We start from the raw sequence: 14,464 nt of genomic DNA on the forward strand, positions 1-14,464 counted from the left end.
TGTCATTAAATATCACATTTTGTGGGCTGGGAGGAAAGCCAAAGACCCACAAATTTCACTAAGACTTAATAAAATGATTTTTGCATAATATGGGACCTTTAAATGATATTGCACGGCAAAGAGAGGCAGAGAAGCCAATTTGAATGTGTGCATGTATATATCCAAATATGTAGGTGTCTTTAGGTGCATGTGTTTGCATTTAAGTATGCATGAACGTTTGTATGTTTGTATGAGTGCATATGTGTATATGAACATATATGCGCATTTGTGGACATGGACACTCACCGGCAGCTGTATTAGGTACACCTTGTTTGTACTGTGTTAGACCCCCTTTTGCCTTCAGAACTGCCTTAATCCTTCGTGGCATAGATTCAACAAGGTACTGGAAACAAACATCAGAGAGTTTGGTCCATATTGACATGATAGCATCACACAGTTGTTGCAGATTTGTCGGCTGAACATCATCGATGAGAATCTCCCGTTGCACCACATCCCAAAGGTGCTCTATTGGATTGAGATCTGGGGACTGTGGAGGACATTTGAGTACAGTGAACTCATTGTCATGTTGAAGAAACCAGTCTGAGATGATTCCAGCTTTATGACATGGAGCATTATCCTGCTGGAAGTAGCCATCAGAAGATGGGTACACTGTGCTCATAAAGGGATGGACATGGTCAGCAACAATACTCAGGTAGGCTGTGGACTTTAAACCATGCTCAGTTGGTACTAAGGGGCCCAAAGTGAGCCAAGAAAATATCCCCCACACCATTACACCAGCAGCAGCCTGAACCGTTGATACAAGGCAGGATGGATCCATGCTTTCATGTTGTTGACGCCAAATTCTGACCCTACCATCTGAATGTGGAGCAGAAATCCAGACTCATCAGACCAAGAAACGTTTTTCCAATCTCCTGGTGTCCTGTGTTGGTGAGCCTGTGTGAATTGTAGCCTCAGTTTCCTGTTCTTAGCTGACAGGAGGGTCACCCGGTGTGGTCTTCTGCTGCTGTAGCCCATCTGCCTCAAGGTTGGACGTGTTGTGTGTTCAGAGATGCTCTTTTGCAGACCTCGGTTGTAACCAGTGGTTATTTGAGTTACTGTTGTCTTTCTATCAGCTCCAACCAGTCTGTCCATTCTCCTCTGACCTCTGGCATCAACAAAGCATTTTGTCCCACAGAACTGCCACTCACTGTATATTTTCTCTTTTTGGGATGATGGTTGTGGGTTAAAATCCCAGTAGATCAGCAGTTTCTGAAATACTCAGACCAGCCCGTCTGGCACCAACAACCATGCCACGTTCAAAGTCTCTTAAATCACCTTTCTTCCCCATCCTGATGCTCGGTTTGAACTGCAGCATGACCATGTCTACATGCCTAAATGTATTGAGTTGCTGCCATGTGATTGGCTGATTAAAAATTTGCGTTAATGAGCATTTGGATGGGTGTGCCTCATAAAGTGGCCGATGAGTGTATAAGTAAATATTATTGATGTTTAGTTAAAGGGGTGAGAGCTAACAAGCTATGCTTCTGCTCACCCCTTTTTGAATATATGATTCAGTTCTTTTGTTCTTTTCCTTTGTTTTATTAGTATTTGGCTTCCTTAATTTTCACTTATATATCATGTTGTGCAAACAAATACTTTTAATTTGGAATTTCTGTGTTGCATGTTTCAAATAAATTAATAAATTAATAAACTTAATGCAAATATTCTTTTTGGAGGCAAACTGGATAAATGTCAGTGTTTGCTTTCACACCTGAAATGTGTTCACTCTGTTTCCATTCAGATGATAGAACACTTCATTGTAGCAGCTGTCTCTTGGGTCCCTCCATGTTTATACAACCCAATCCAATCAAATCCACTTATTCATATCATGCATTTTAAAAACATTAAAGTTACCAAAGTGCTACACAGTAAAAATCAAATAAGAACATCAATTTATACAGCAATCATGTAAAGAATGCTAAAACCCAATCTTTCAAAGGGCTGTCTGTACGCCTTTATCCTCCATTTCCCTCTGTGTATTATTATGTGTAGGTGAATAAATTCCAGGCACACTGGTTTCTCTTTGTGTAGGAAGCACGCTGCGAGACGCCAACTAACATTAGCCAGTTCCTCCACCCACAGAATAAGCCGTGGGTTGACTTGGAGCGGTGTGGATGTCAAATGCCTCATTGACATTTGGGCGGATGAGCATATTTATCAAATACTGGACATCTCCCAAAAAATTCACAGACGTTTGAGTCAGCTCATGAATGAGAGGGACTGACCGTTAGTGCCCAACACTCTGCCAGCAGTACGTACAGATTCAGGACCAGAGATAAGAGGGTCGGATTCCCCTGATTCATACAGACCGATGAATGTCTTCAAGTCCTGTGGTGTTTTATGCCAACCACCAGCTCATCTGTTAGTGTTGAACTGAATGGAGAAAGTGAACACAGTTACCATTCCATTGCGATGAATTGAGCGCCTTTTTGCTGGCCTAGTTAAGTTCTTACTGCAAACAAATGACTCAAAGGGTTTGGTTGGAAGAAAGCAAAGAGCAGACTGTCTCTGCTGTTTTCACATATTCAAGCCCAAGTTAAAAAAAAACCTTTCTCCACACGATCCAGGTGTAAAAGCATCCAGAGCTACTTCTAGACTAGTCAACCTGTTTCACCAAGACTCAGTATTATTAAAATACATTTCAGCAACACAGTGCGGGTGAACTGGCATGCCAACAGTGCAAAAGTGAACAAACTTCTCTGCTCTGGGGCGCTGATATAGCCTAGCAGGCTAGGTTGCGAGCTCCAGAGCAGAGTCCATTTTGAATCCATACCTGCCAACAACAGTGTGTAAAAATTTTGCAGATTTTGTGGGGTATGGGAAAATCATAATTTATCATCTGACTAACTGTGCCCTGTGATTATAGTCATAGGAATGGTCAGTCTCCTCACCTGCTGGATATTTAGGAGAATGCCATGTTAAAAGCACGTCAGAACCAATAAAAGATAGCACGATCTAAAAAGTATTAAAAATCGTTGAACCTTACTTTATAATATGGGGATAATTTGGAAAAAAATACAAGTGGAGAGTACAGAAGGAGACAGAATTAAAAAGCAGGAGACACCCTCCCAGTTGTTGTCCACAATAAACCACAAGAAGGAACAGATGCATTTTTAATATTATTTACACCACAGCCTTAGTTTTGTTGTCTATTATGATACTTATTGTGAATTTGTTTTTCGGTGTTGTGACTTCCCAAAACAAAAAAGCTGCACCCCCCCCCAAAAATAAAAAATAAATAAATAAAATAAAATAAAAAAATAAAAAAAACCTTAAAAGGTCCCATATTATGCAAAAATCACTTTATTGAGTCTTTTAGTGAAATTTGTGGGTCTTTGGCTTTCCTCCCAGCCCACAAAATGTGATATTTAATGACAAAACCTGTACTTAGTAGTGCTTGTGAACGTAAAATCCTGACCTTAAACGAGCTGTTTGGATTTTGGGGATGTGCCAACGTCAGTGATTCTCTTTTTTGACCAGTCAGGAGCAAGTCTGACCTGGAGCAGATACCCCCGAGCCCCCTCCCCGCCCACTCCCCTTATTTTTAGGTAAAGTCATGTCATCTTTAATATACTTTTAAAGTCTAAACAAGTCCAATCCTTATGCCCTACATTTAAACCTAGAAAAGCATCCACCCCTCTCCCTCCAGTTGGTTTGATCCAAAGAGACTGCTGGAGATCCTCTCTGACTGCAGGTTACACAGACACACACAGGTAGCTGTGTGATATTTGTAGCTAAAAAGTTAAATTTAGCCTCAGCTCTTTGTTAAAGAAGTGTAAACATGATTGTTCTCATCATTACTTCTGTGTCTGCTGCTTTCCCCCACATTTTATTTGCAGCTCCTTTCTTGTTCCTGCCTGAGTGAGCCAGGTTGAATACATAGTAACTCCCCTCATTTCACTGTCGGTAACAGCGTTATAATGTTTGAAATACTAATTAATTAGATTACCCGTTACTGGAAAAAGCAACAGCATTAGTTGCGCTGTTAGTTTTGACTGTATTATTCCCAACACTGTTTTTTAAGAGAGTCAAGTTTTTCACTGTGGGGCACATTCGGTTTTTAATTTTTAACTCTTTAGTAGATTTTACATTTTCACTTGGTCCATAAATATTTTGTTTTTCCCACATGTGAGGCATGTTACCCTGGTAACAAGGTTGTGATGGAGGGGTTATATTTGTTCCATCTTCAGAGGATGGCAGTCTTGACTCCCTCCTAACAAGCTCCCCTGAGATCTTCTCCCTGGCCACCTCATTACAACATCAACTGCATCTTAAAAAGTGTCGTCTTATTGACTGTCTCTCTCTAAAAAAAGAGCCTGAAGTTTAACAACAGACTCAGTGTGTTACTGAAACAGTGTACACAAGTTTACAAAAATGCCAAAGCTATAAGCTATACGATAAAAGGATCAAATCCAAGGCTGTGACGTTAGCAAGAGCGCAGTGATGGTGAAGGAAAACAGGGAAGTAGTGTTGGATCAGGGACTTCAAAACTGATGTTTGGTAAACATAAGAGTAAATATATTTCGACAAACAATAAAAAAGCAACAATATCTTGTTCTGACTAATCATTTCCTTTTTTTGCTTCCTGTTTTTCAGTTTATTACTACAACTTTGGTTGGAAGGATTATGGTGTTGCATCTCTGACCACGATTCTGGACATGGTGAAAGTCATGTCGTTTGCTATCCAAGAGGGAAAATTGGCCGTCCACTGCCATGCTGGTCTTGGAAGAACAGGTGTGGAAAGACAGTTCAGAATCCTTGAAATCTCAATTTATGCCTCTGACATTTTTGGGGATTATTTGAGGACGTATTCAGACCTGGACTGTTTGGTCCACTTTAAACGGACCAGGGTTCGTTTTCCACGCTGGTGCGGACTTTTCATGCAGGTGTGAATAGACACAAACGAACCCTGGTGCGTACCAAACAACTGGACCGAGACCCACTTTTTGAGGTGGTCTCGGTCCGCTTCCAAACGAACTCTGGTGCGGTTCGTGGTTCTCCGGTGCAGGTCTGAAAACAAACCAAGGTCCATCCGAACTAACTACAGGTTTACATGCGCCTTTTGGGCCTATAAAGCCACCGTAACCGAACTGTCTTTGGTTCATACCTGATCCTCCGTCTTCTGTTTAGCCACACTGTTGCTAGCATGTTGTGGGTCAGGACACGCAGAGCATAGCGTCTCCTTGCTGCGCGTATTCGTCTTCGCTGTCCCAAGATTTGAAACAGTGTTGTTAAGCCGTCTTTGAAGGAGCTGCTCTTGAAACTGAAAATGATTTTGCAGCTCTAATAAGAGCACAAACACATGTTTACCTCCATTTCCGAGTCTGTATTCTGTGTGCCGCCCTTTGTCAGTGCTGTCCAATGAGAGCACTGATCGTCACACATGTGGATGTGTTTACAGAATATAGTCCACTTGTAAAAAGTACAATCTGAATACGAACCGCACCAAACGAAAATGATCAAGTTCGCTTTTGGTCCGGACCAAACAAGTGGACCAAAGGACTTTTCTGGTCTGAATACAGCCTAAGACTTTTTTTATTCGTTCCACAGGTGTGTTGTTGGCTTGTTACTTGGTTTTCACGTCCCGGATGAACGCTGACCAAGCCATCCTGTTTGTGAGAGCTAAGAGACCCAACTCTATTCAGACCAGAGGCCAGCTCCTGTGTGTCAGGGAGTTTGCCCAGTTCCTGGTTCCTCTTAGGAGCATCTTCTCCTGTGCAGAACCCAAAGCCAGCGCTGTCACCTTGTCCCAGTACCTCACTCGGCAGAGCCACCTGCTGCACGGCTACGAGGCTCGACGGATGAAATATGTGCCAAAGATCATCCAGCTGGTGTGCAGGCTCCTTGTTGACATCGCAGCCAACAGGCAAGTGGTGATTGAGGAGGAGTGGCTGGAGATCCCTGACCTCACAGCTGAGGTGGAGAAGACAGTTTCCCAGCAGGCTCTGCAACAGCTTGGGAAGGAGATGAGAGGGAAAGGAATTCCTGTCGCGCCCTGTTCCTCTCATCCTCTCAGCCTGCCTGCTCTGCAGTCCAGACATCCTCAAGATCAACCCAGCGACAATGAGCTGGATCCACTGTGGCAGGAGCAGAATGCAGAGAGCCCCCTGAAATCCTCTCTTTCTGAAAAAAAGATCCTCAGTTACAGCGATTCTGTCCTTTACAAACCAGGACCACAGCAGTACCATTCAGAAAATCTGAAGAGCTACAGACCAATCAGCTGCCTGAACAAACATTCCTTCTCTCACAGCAGCCTCACAGGTTGTAACCCTCGCAGAGTTTCTCACCTTTCTTCTCAGGACATCATCAGCATCATTCAGGTCCCCAACCCAGAGGCAGAGCAAAACACATGCTTGCCCTCTTCGAGGAAGAAGCTTCACAAGTGGCAGCAGAGTTTGTCTTTGGATCTGTCAGAGCAGAGGAGGAAATCCTTCTGTTACATGACTGCAGCCTTATCAACCAAAAGCAAAGTGGTAACTGCTGAGGTGAAGCCAGGTGTGGATGTGTCAGAGGATGGAGCAGAGAGAGGAAATGACACAGAAGTTCCTTTCATCACGCTCCAGTCTGAGCTCTCTGCTGAGAGCAGACGCCTGCTGGTGGCTAAAGCTCTGGCCATGGACCTGACGGACAACAGTCTCACCTCCAAGGTCTCTCAGTGGCAGGTAAAGTACTCTGAAGCCTTACAAAACCTGTTCACTGCCTTTACTACTAAGCCTACTCACTTGACTAGTGTTTGTGTTTAAGTCTGGGGACATTCTGGTGTCCTTTATGAGTCTCTCCGGGTCACCACATTAGGAGAAGGAAGTCAGCTTTGATCTCATGGAGCAACGAAATGTGTTGTATTCACGTTATCTTTTGAATGAGTTAGTTAAAGTAAATGGTTGTAAAGTGAAGTGAACAGGACTAAACCATCACAGCACTACCTGATTGCGAACTTTTTTGTCTCTTAACTGTTTGCTTATCACTTACTAAACACATTTCTCCCGTACTGTGTTTATTTAGTATTGACTACATTGGCTATGGTCCAGTATAGACAGACTTCTCTACAGCTTTTGTGTCATCTGTCTGCTGTTTCTGTCTCGTCACACAGTTTTCTGACTGAAAAAGAACCAAAAACGTTTTTTTTTTAAAGATATTTCAGGGTATTGGTAGGATAACCATAAGTCTGGAAGAGTCTGCATTCAAAGCTATGATATACAACTGAGGATGATGGAGTGTGGCTTTGTTTTAATTCTGACTAAATAAGTTCAAGTGCTAAACATGTCTGTCTAATCAGATAAACAGGGTGTCAACAAAGCCTCTTTACAGTTTAAAAAAATATCACAAAAGCAAATGAACTGACAAATATGCGGCTATTGATACAAAATTAGGAGTAGCTATTCATTTATTTTTAAACGTTTCTTTGAGTCTTTTTAGGGGTTAATCTACCAGTACTTCTTTTATAAACTGGATACTTGAAATTACACAAGGTACACTGATTCAGTGTGATTAAAAACTTTGATCACTACTGACTACAAAGGACAAATCTGATGCAGATATCTCATCAGCTGCCTTTGTAATACATTCTTTAAATCATAAAGAGACTTTGTGGACACCTTGTATTACCTTATGAGCTCTAGAGATCCTCATACATAGATTTATTTGTCAATGGACACAGCTGGGAGAGGTGTGGTCTCCTGTTTCGAAGCTAGGGAGAGAGATGGATCAGCCTCTGATTATTTTACAGACATATAATGTGCACGATAGTGGGTAGATAAGATCATGACACAGTTCACTAGGGCTGAACAATTAATCAAATTTAAACCAGCATCGCAATGTAATAGAATGCAGTTTTCAAATCGCAAAGGCTGCAATTAAAAAAACAAAACAAAAAAATTAAACTGCATTTACTTTAGTTTGTGTTTTGTTACTAATGAGAGATCAGTATGATTTCTACAATTAATATTTAAATTTATGTTCACACAGTGTTTTTCATTTTATAAAAAAAGTGGATTCCACATGTTGACATATTTCAGTGATTGAGCCAGAGATTTGGTCTTATTTACATTTCTGCACTGTATTTTATGTGAAATCCATAGATATATGAGAGTATTCATATTTATTTCTTATTTTATTGTTTACAATAGACCTGTTGTTCTGCAGGACTTTGTTCGTTTCTCTTATTTTATCTAAGTTAATTAATGATAATTTTATTACAGGTCTATAAGACCTAATGTTAAATCAAGTCAGTCAATATTCCACTGTGATTGTAATGGTTAAATAAAGGTATATGTTATTTGTAAACATGACATGTAGGCCTGGCCACCAGGAAAAAAATGTTTGTATGTTACACTATCTTTTGTCGTGTTGGTCATACTATAGAATAGTTTATTGTGTTCAGTGAATAATGTAGAAGATGAACATAACCTCCCCAAAAATCGCATGCTAAATCGCAATTGCAATATTGGTAAAAAAACAATCGCAATAAGATTATTTTCCAAAATCGTTCAGCCCTACAGTTGACACAAATGCTGACAAAGCTTTAGCACTTGGTAAGTTGAAGTATCCTAATTTTAACAGGAAAGGAAATCTGGGTTGCCCAACAAAGAAGGAATGTTCTTTATTGACAAAGCAGAGGGCGACTAATCAGGAAAAGCTGACGTTTTCCCTGAATGAAGACTCTGTTTCCCATGAGCACTTTCAGTCACTGTCATGAAGATGTTACTCTTGGCAAGGAGTGTGTTTGTTTTGAAGCAAATGAATGGAGAGCAGATCTTCATTTGAACACTACGTTTCATTGTTCATGACAACTTTTCCCAGGATGCAAAGCGACATTAAACTCAGTTTGTACCACAGTTTAGCACCAGGCTATATTTAGCTCTACTCACAGCCGGTGCTCTAAGACATGTTTGTAACGTGTAACGTTAGTGAATCCTGGTTCTGTCCTGCCAGTCATCTACCAAGCAGAGCTAACGTAACCTTACTCTTCATTTTATTGATAGACTCTCAAGTTTGAACAGACCACTGCAGAATAACTGCTGACTGTGGGTTGGAATCAACATTAGCCCAAACAATTTAACCCGTGTTTTAACCCGTGCTCTATGACTCTCCAGTTTAGCTTCTTCTGCTCTAACCTCCTTTTTTGACAGTCCAGCTCCAGTGTCCAGCGTTACTAAAAAATTAATCCAATAAATCCTCTTCATCAGAGCGGTTTTGTGATAGCATCTGCTAGCTGCTGTAAATAAAACCATGTCCTGGATGCCTCTACTGGGAAACTGAAAACAGCATGTAGAAATCACTTATTTTGGTGCTGATTATCTCATTTTATACCGTTGATTACAATCAGGAATATAACTTTGAGGGAGACTTTTTCAAGATCACTTTCAATCTCCTCACGGTCTTTTTAAATTGAACCTACAGATCAATATGATCAATTTAATTCTGAGTGGTATGTGTTGTGATTTGCAGACGGAGCTGAACACCAGGGAAGGAGCGTGGGAGAGGCTGTGCATGGAGAGGGACCCTCTGGTTCTGTCCTGCCTCATGTGGTCCTGGCTGGAGCAGCTCAAGGATCCAGTCATCAGCAGTGAGGATCTAAAAGCACTCAGTGAGAAGGATGTAAACCCAGAGAAGGCCCTCGACTCTTTGGAAAAGGTAACTGAGTCAAATATTTTCCTCAACGTGGCTGAAAGAGGCAACCAACATGTTTAGGATGACAGTTTTACTCATTGTCCAGGAAACTGAATCACAGTAGTCATCCTAGTCTTGTTATTAATGTTTTCGTCTTAGAAGCTGTTCAGTCTAGAGATATACATTCTTACAGTTGTAGCTCGAAAGTTTTTTTGGTCATTGCCATAAGATGATATCTGTAAAGATGGAAGTTTGCTCCAAGTCCCGTTGTCTGACAGTGCTGTTCTCCTCCTCCCCACTGACAGGGACACAGACTCACTCTGCTGTGTATCCTCGACTGTGCTGCTCATTTATTGCCCATGCCTAAAGAAGTGGAGACTAGTTTTCTCAATCAGGCAATAAGAGCATTTACTAAGGTGAGTAAAATCATGTGTCAAGATTAAATTAAGAGATGTGCAGAGATTAAAGTTGTCTGTTGCTATGACAGATTTCTGTTAATTTCAGAATGGTTATATTTTTTGTTAGTGTCAGTCATACAAAAAGTGGAGCAGCCTGCTATTTTAAATGTCTGTATTTATCTGAATCCTGTTACACAAACTTGTATAGTTTTGCGTTTGTGAGGCATTTCATTGTAGGCTACATATATTTGCTTCATGAAGTCCGCTCTGTGTGCACCAAGCGGCAGCCTTTGGCCTTAAGAATATGAGACAATGCTCAAGTGCTAAAATCTCCTGTTTCTCCAGTGTCCATTTGAGGCTCAGTTCAGAAATACACGAACGGAAATACAACGGCCAAAAAAGCAGTTTTCAAAGTAGAAATTAACCTCTTTACAGCCTGGTTAAAAAAAACATCTCCTGTCTGAATTGCTGATCTTGCTTTAGGCACACACTGTACAGGGGGTGAATTTTTTTCTAACTCAGCAATTTAGAGGATATTAAGATTGCGAGCTCGACCAATCAGTGGCACAGCTTACTGACAAGCGCCCTTTACCTGTACTCAAAGCCCCCTTCACTTCCAATGTGGCTGTGATAGCCAATCTGCTTCAAAAATCTGTTTCAGAAACAGACAGGTGACGTTGAGGAGACTACACCCATGTTTTATACAGTCTATGGTGTGCACTGCCTGTCACATTCTATTTTGGGCTCAGGTATCTAATTTAGTTATCTGACCAAAGAAAAAAACACCATGGGTACTGAATTAGGTACTTTTATAGGTACCCACCAAATTCTGTCAAAATGCCGGGTACCGGTTCATGTAAAATCAAAAGGTACCATATTTAGGTACCTAACTGCATACTTGTGAGGGAGTGGAGGGGTAGCCAATTTTCCATGCTGGACATGAACACAGCATTGCAAGGTTATTTAATGAGGAATAAATATGTGTAGTCAAAAAAATATGTATTTTATTACTAAACAAATTGGTATTTTTTACCACAGAAACACAAAAAAGTACCGAAAATTGGTACCGCTGAGTACCTGTACCGATTGCCAGGTACCGGGCATCGGTACCGTATTGTTTCAAATGTGAAAGGTACCCATCCCTAACAAGGGAACAACAATAACAATCCATAAAGTGACTGAGTTAACCATTAAAGTTTTATCATGTTAGTTTATTGAAGAACGCGTGTCAAGACAACGGGTGATACAACACATTACACACAGAGCACCACGCCACATGAAACAGCTTTAAACTGGAACGTTTGACAACACAATTTTTACATGGCGTTAGGGATGGGTACCGGATTAGGAACTTTTATAGGTACCAACCAAATTCTGTCAAAAGTACCAGGTACCAATTCACGTAAAATCAAAAGGTACCATGTTTAGGTACCTAAATGCATCCTTGTGACTGTGAGAGAGTGAAAGAGTAGTTGATTTCCATACTGAGCATGAACACAGCATTACAAAGTTAAATTGAAAAGAATTTACATTCTATTATTAAACTAATTGATATTTTTTGCCACATGCACACAAAAACGTACCGTAAATTGTTACCGTTAGATATGGATCCCGATTGCCAGGTACCGGGAATTGGTACTGCATCATTTCAAATGTGAAAGGTACCCATCCCTACATGGTGTATTAGCTCAACAAGCTAGCACTAGTTTAGTTTTTATTTCTGCTAATGACTTAGAGGGTCAAAGTAATAAAACACTGTACTGCATAAGTTATTCACAAATGCTAAAAAGGCTTCTTGTACTTAATAACCATATACTTCTTACTCTGCTGAATTCATAGAAAACCTTACGTTTGTTATTTCTCTGATTCAGATTTATGATGTAAAACAGGATGAAAACACTATTTGTCAAAATATCTTTGATATACGTCCTGGGAATTCACAAGGTATCCAGCTACAGTTCAGAAAATAGGACTAGCTCCAGCTGTAGCAGTTAAAATAAAATGAGATAAACACATTAGTGCATTCTAAATATACAACCAATATTCTGTTAAATTCTAGCTTCGTAACTATTTTTCATTTGTTCCTACAGACTAAAGTCGGATCTGTTAACACTTTTAAATTCAGTGACTTGTTTGTCTGTGTTGTTACTATTAAAGGCTGCGTTAGGTCAAGAACAGAGGTCCTCATCTTTCATAACCTAATCTCAAAATGCTCCAAAAAGCTTCATGTTAAAGTTTAAATAGCTAGATTTTTCCTCTGGGGGCCTTTGCATAGACACTGTGAACTTTATTGACTTCTTTATATTTTAACTTATTCAGAGTTTTATATAGAACACCTGTTGCTTCTGGTTACTCTATACAGGCATAAAATTCAATTCACTATAGATCAAATTTGTTACAAAGAGGAAAGCTCATACTGTATCTGTCAGCCTAGATCTTTAGCTTTAGAAAATAAAAAAAACATGTCAGTTTTATTCCTAAAATAGAAAACACCTCTGTTGTTTTAATATTTTGACAGTTTTCAGTCTTTTTTCTTTTGGCTTTGATCCCTGGATGTGTCTATAACTCAGTTATACTCATCCCTCCTCAGATTGACCCTGCCTCAGGAGAGAATGTATCTTTGACGACACTGGAAGAAATCCTGACTCCCATTCTTCATGAGCTGTGCGACAAAGCTGTGGAGGAGAACGAAGACTCCTAATAGCGACATGATGACCACGTGGAAGACTCACAAATATGTTTCTACTCTTTATACAGGGCATTACTGTGTTCCAAAACCAGTTTCTTGCATTGAATACTGCTGAGATTTGCCAATCAATAGTCTCAAAGTATTTGATGACTATGTTGTTTGAAGGTTAAGCTTTTTATTTATCTTAAAAACTCTTTTAAGACTTTAAGCACTGCCATTCTCTATGTTAATGTGCCACTGTGCTCGGTTTGAAAGCATTTCTTCTGTCATTGTTTCTGCAGTTTCACTTTAGAGGGACTAGATGTTGCTTTTATTATCTGATTGTTAGATTGTAAAAAAATGACTGAGAAACTCTCTCATGATGTTCATGTTTTGTTATTTAAATGTTCGTCTTGGCTGTCGAAGCTGTTAGGGAAAAGCTGTGTCCATTTAAACCAAAAGATGCTTTAACACTGTGCAGATGCTACGATGTGTCTTATTTATTCAGATTTTATCTTTAAAACGAAGCTTTTATGCTGACATGTTGACAAATTGCAGGGTTGTTATGCTCTGGTCGGATGTTTGTTGTTTTCTTACCAACAGATGCAAACTGTGGCTGTGTTTTACAGCAATGCAAATTTGACAGGCCACAGTGCATCTGCTTTTTTTTTGTTCAATCAATTTGGTCTCCCTAATACTGTGCTCAGCAAAAACCTCTCACTGTGTCGCTCTGTCGTACATGCATTTGCAAAACATTGATCTGCCTCTGCTGCTGCATTAAGCAAACCTCTGTCTGCCTCGACTCTGATGGCCTCTGTTCTGATTCATGCTGCCATGTGTATCGTACCTCCCTGTCTGCGTGAGTGTGTGTGTATGCACGTGTGTGTGTTTAGCTGTGAGTGGATGACAAACTGTCACCTCATACATGTCCCATATGGACATTGTGTTAATTAGATCTACTGTCTTATGCTGAATGTGGAACACTAATGGTGATTAAATGAAGGACACGGTTCGTCTCACTGTGGGGATTTTCAACAAGTTCTATTTTTCCAATGTTACAGCAGCAGACTTCTCCTAGAATTAAAAGAAACTTACTGCAAGCAAAGTGAACTGTGTCAGTCTGTTCTTACCCTGGCAGATGTTATGGGATCAGCAGTCGTGGAGGATCTTCATTCAGTTGTTCAGTTATGGAGAATAAAAGCAGATCACTGACAGGCCACAAAATTAAAGTAATTTAAAATGGCAACTTTCTGGCGTTAAGAAACACTAAAAGAAAGCAAGAAAAAAATATGTTAGTCAATAAAAATATATATTTTTTTAGATCAAGCAGAGGGATAGAATATTGAATATCGAGCTGTTACATCAAGTGAATTGACTTAAATCATGCCTCGAAATACGTGACATGTTGGTTGAAAAAAGGAGAGAATTCTTAAACTTCTCAAAGATTCCACATTTTTTCCCTCAGCTTGATTGAAAAAACACACTTCTATTGACTAACACATTTTTCTTGCTTTCTTTTAGTGTTTTCTAAAGCCAGAGAGTTGCCATTTAAATGGCTTTAGTTGTGGTGCACGCCAGTAATCTGCTTTTATTCTACTCAATTAAACAACTGAATGAACATCCTCCAGGACTGCTTACTCAATAACTTTTTGCTAAAGGTTGTATTTGCAGATTTGGGAGACATTTGGCATGAAATACAAAAAAGGAAAGTGTGCCTCCTGGTGTTTTTAAAGTAGTACCACGACCATTT

At 40.1% G+C, this 14,464-nt stretch overlaps 1 protein-coding gene across 3 annotated transcripts in view; it reads left to right on the forward strand.

The window, feature by feature from the left end:
* The window catches only part of ptpdc1a (protein tyrosine phosphatase domain containing 1a), a 28,223-nt gene extending 14,413 nt beyond the window's left edge, over positions 1-13,810 (forward strand). For all 3 annotated transcript variants that reach the window (XM_074664077.1, XM_074663988.1, XM_074663907.1), the window contains 5 exons: positions 4,636-4,773; positions 5,590-6,701; positions 9,487-9,672; positions 9,954-10,064; positions 12,637-13,810. In XM_074664077.1, coding sequence (XP_074520178.1) covers positions 4,636-4,773; positions 5,590-6,701; positions 9,487-9,672; positions 9,954-10,064; positions 12,637-12,747 — 1,658 coding nt within the window. In that variant the 3' untranslated portion in view covers positions 12,748-13,810. The remainder of the gene's footprint in view (positions 1-4,635; positions 4,774-5,589; positions 6,702-9,486; positions 9,673-9,953; positions 10,065-12,636) is intronic.
* Positions 13,811-14,464: the final 654 nt, after the last annotated feature.

The sequence above is a fragment of the Halichoeres trimaculatus genome, unplaced genomic scaffold, assembly GCF_033239565.1.
Source record: "Halichoeres trimaculatus isolate MK-OKI-2021-1 unplaced genomic scaffold, fHalTri1.1 fHalTri1_scaffold_1, whole genome shotgun sequence".
NCBI lineage: Eukaryota > Metazoa > Chordata > Actinopteri > Labriformes > Labridae > Halichoeres > Halichoeres trimaculatus.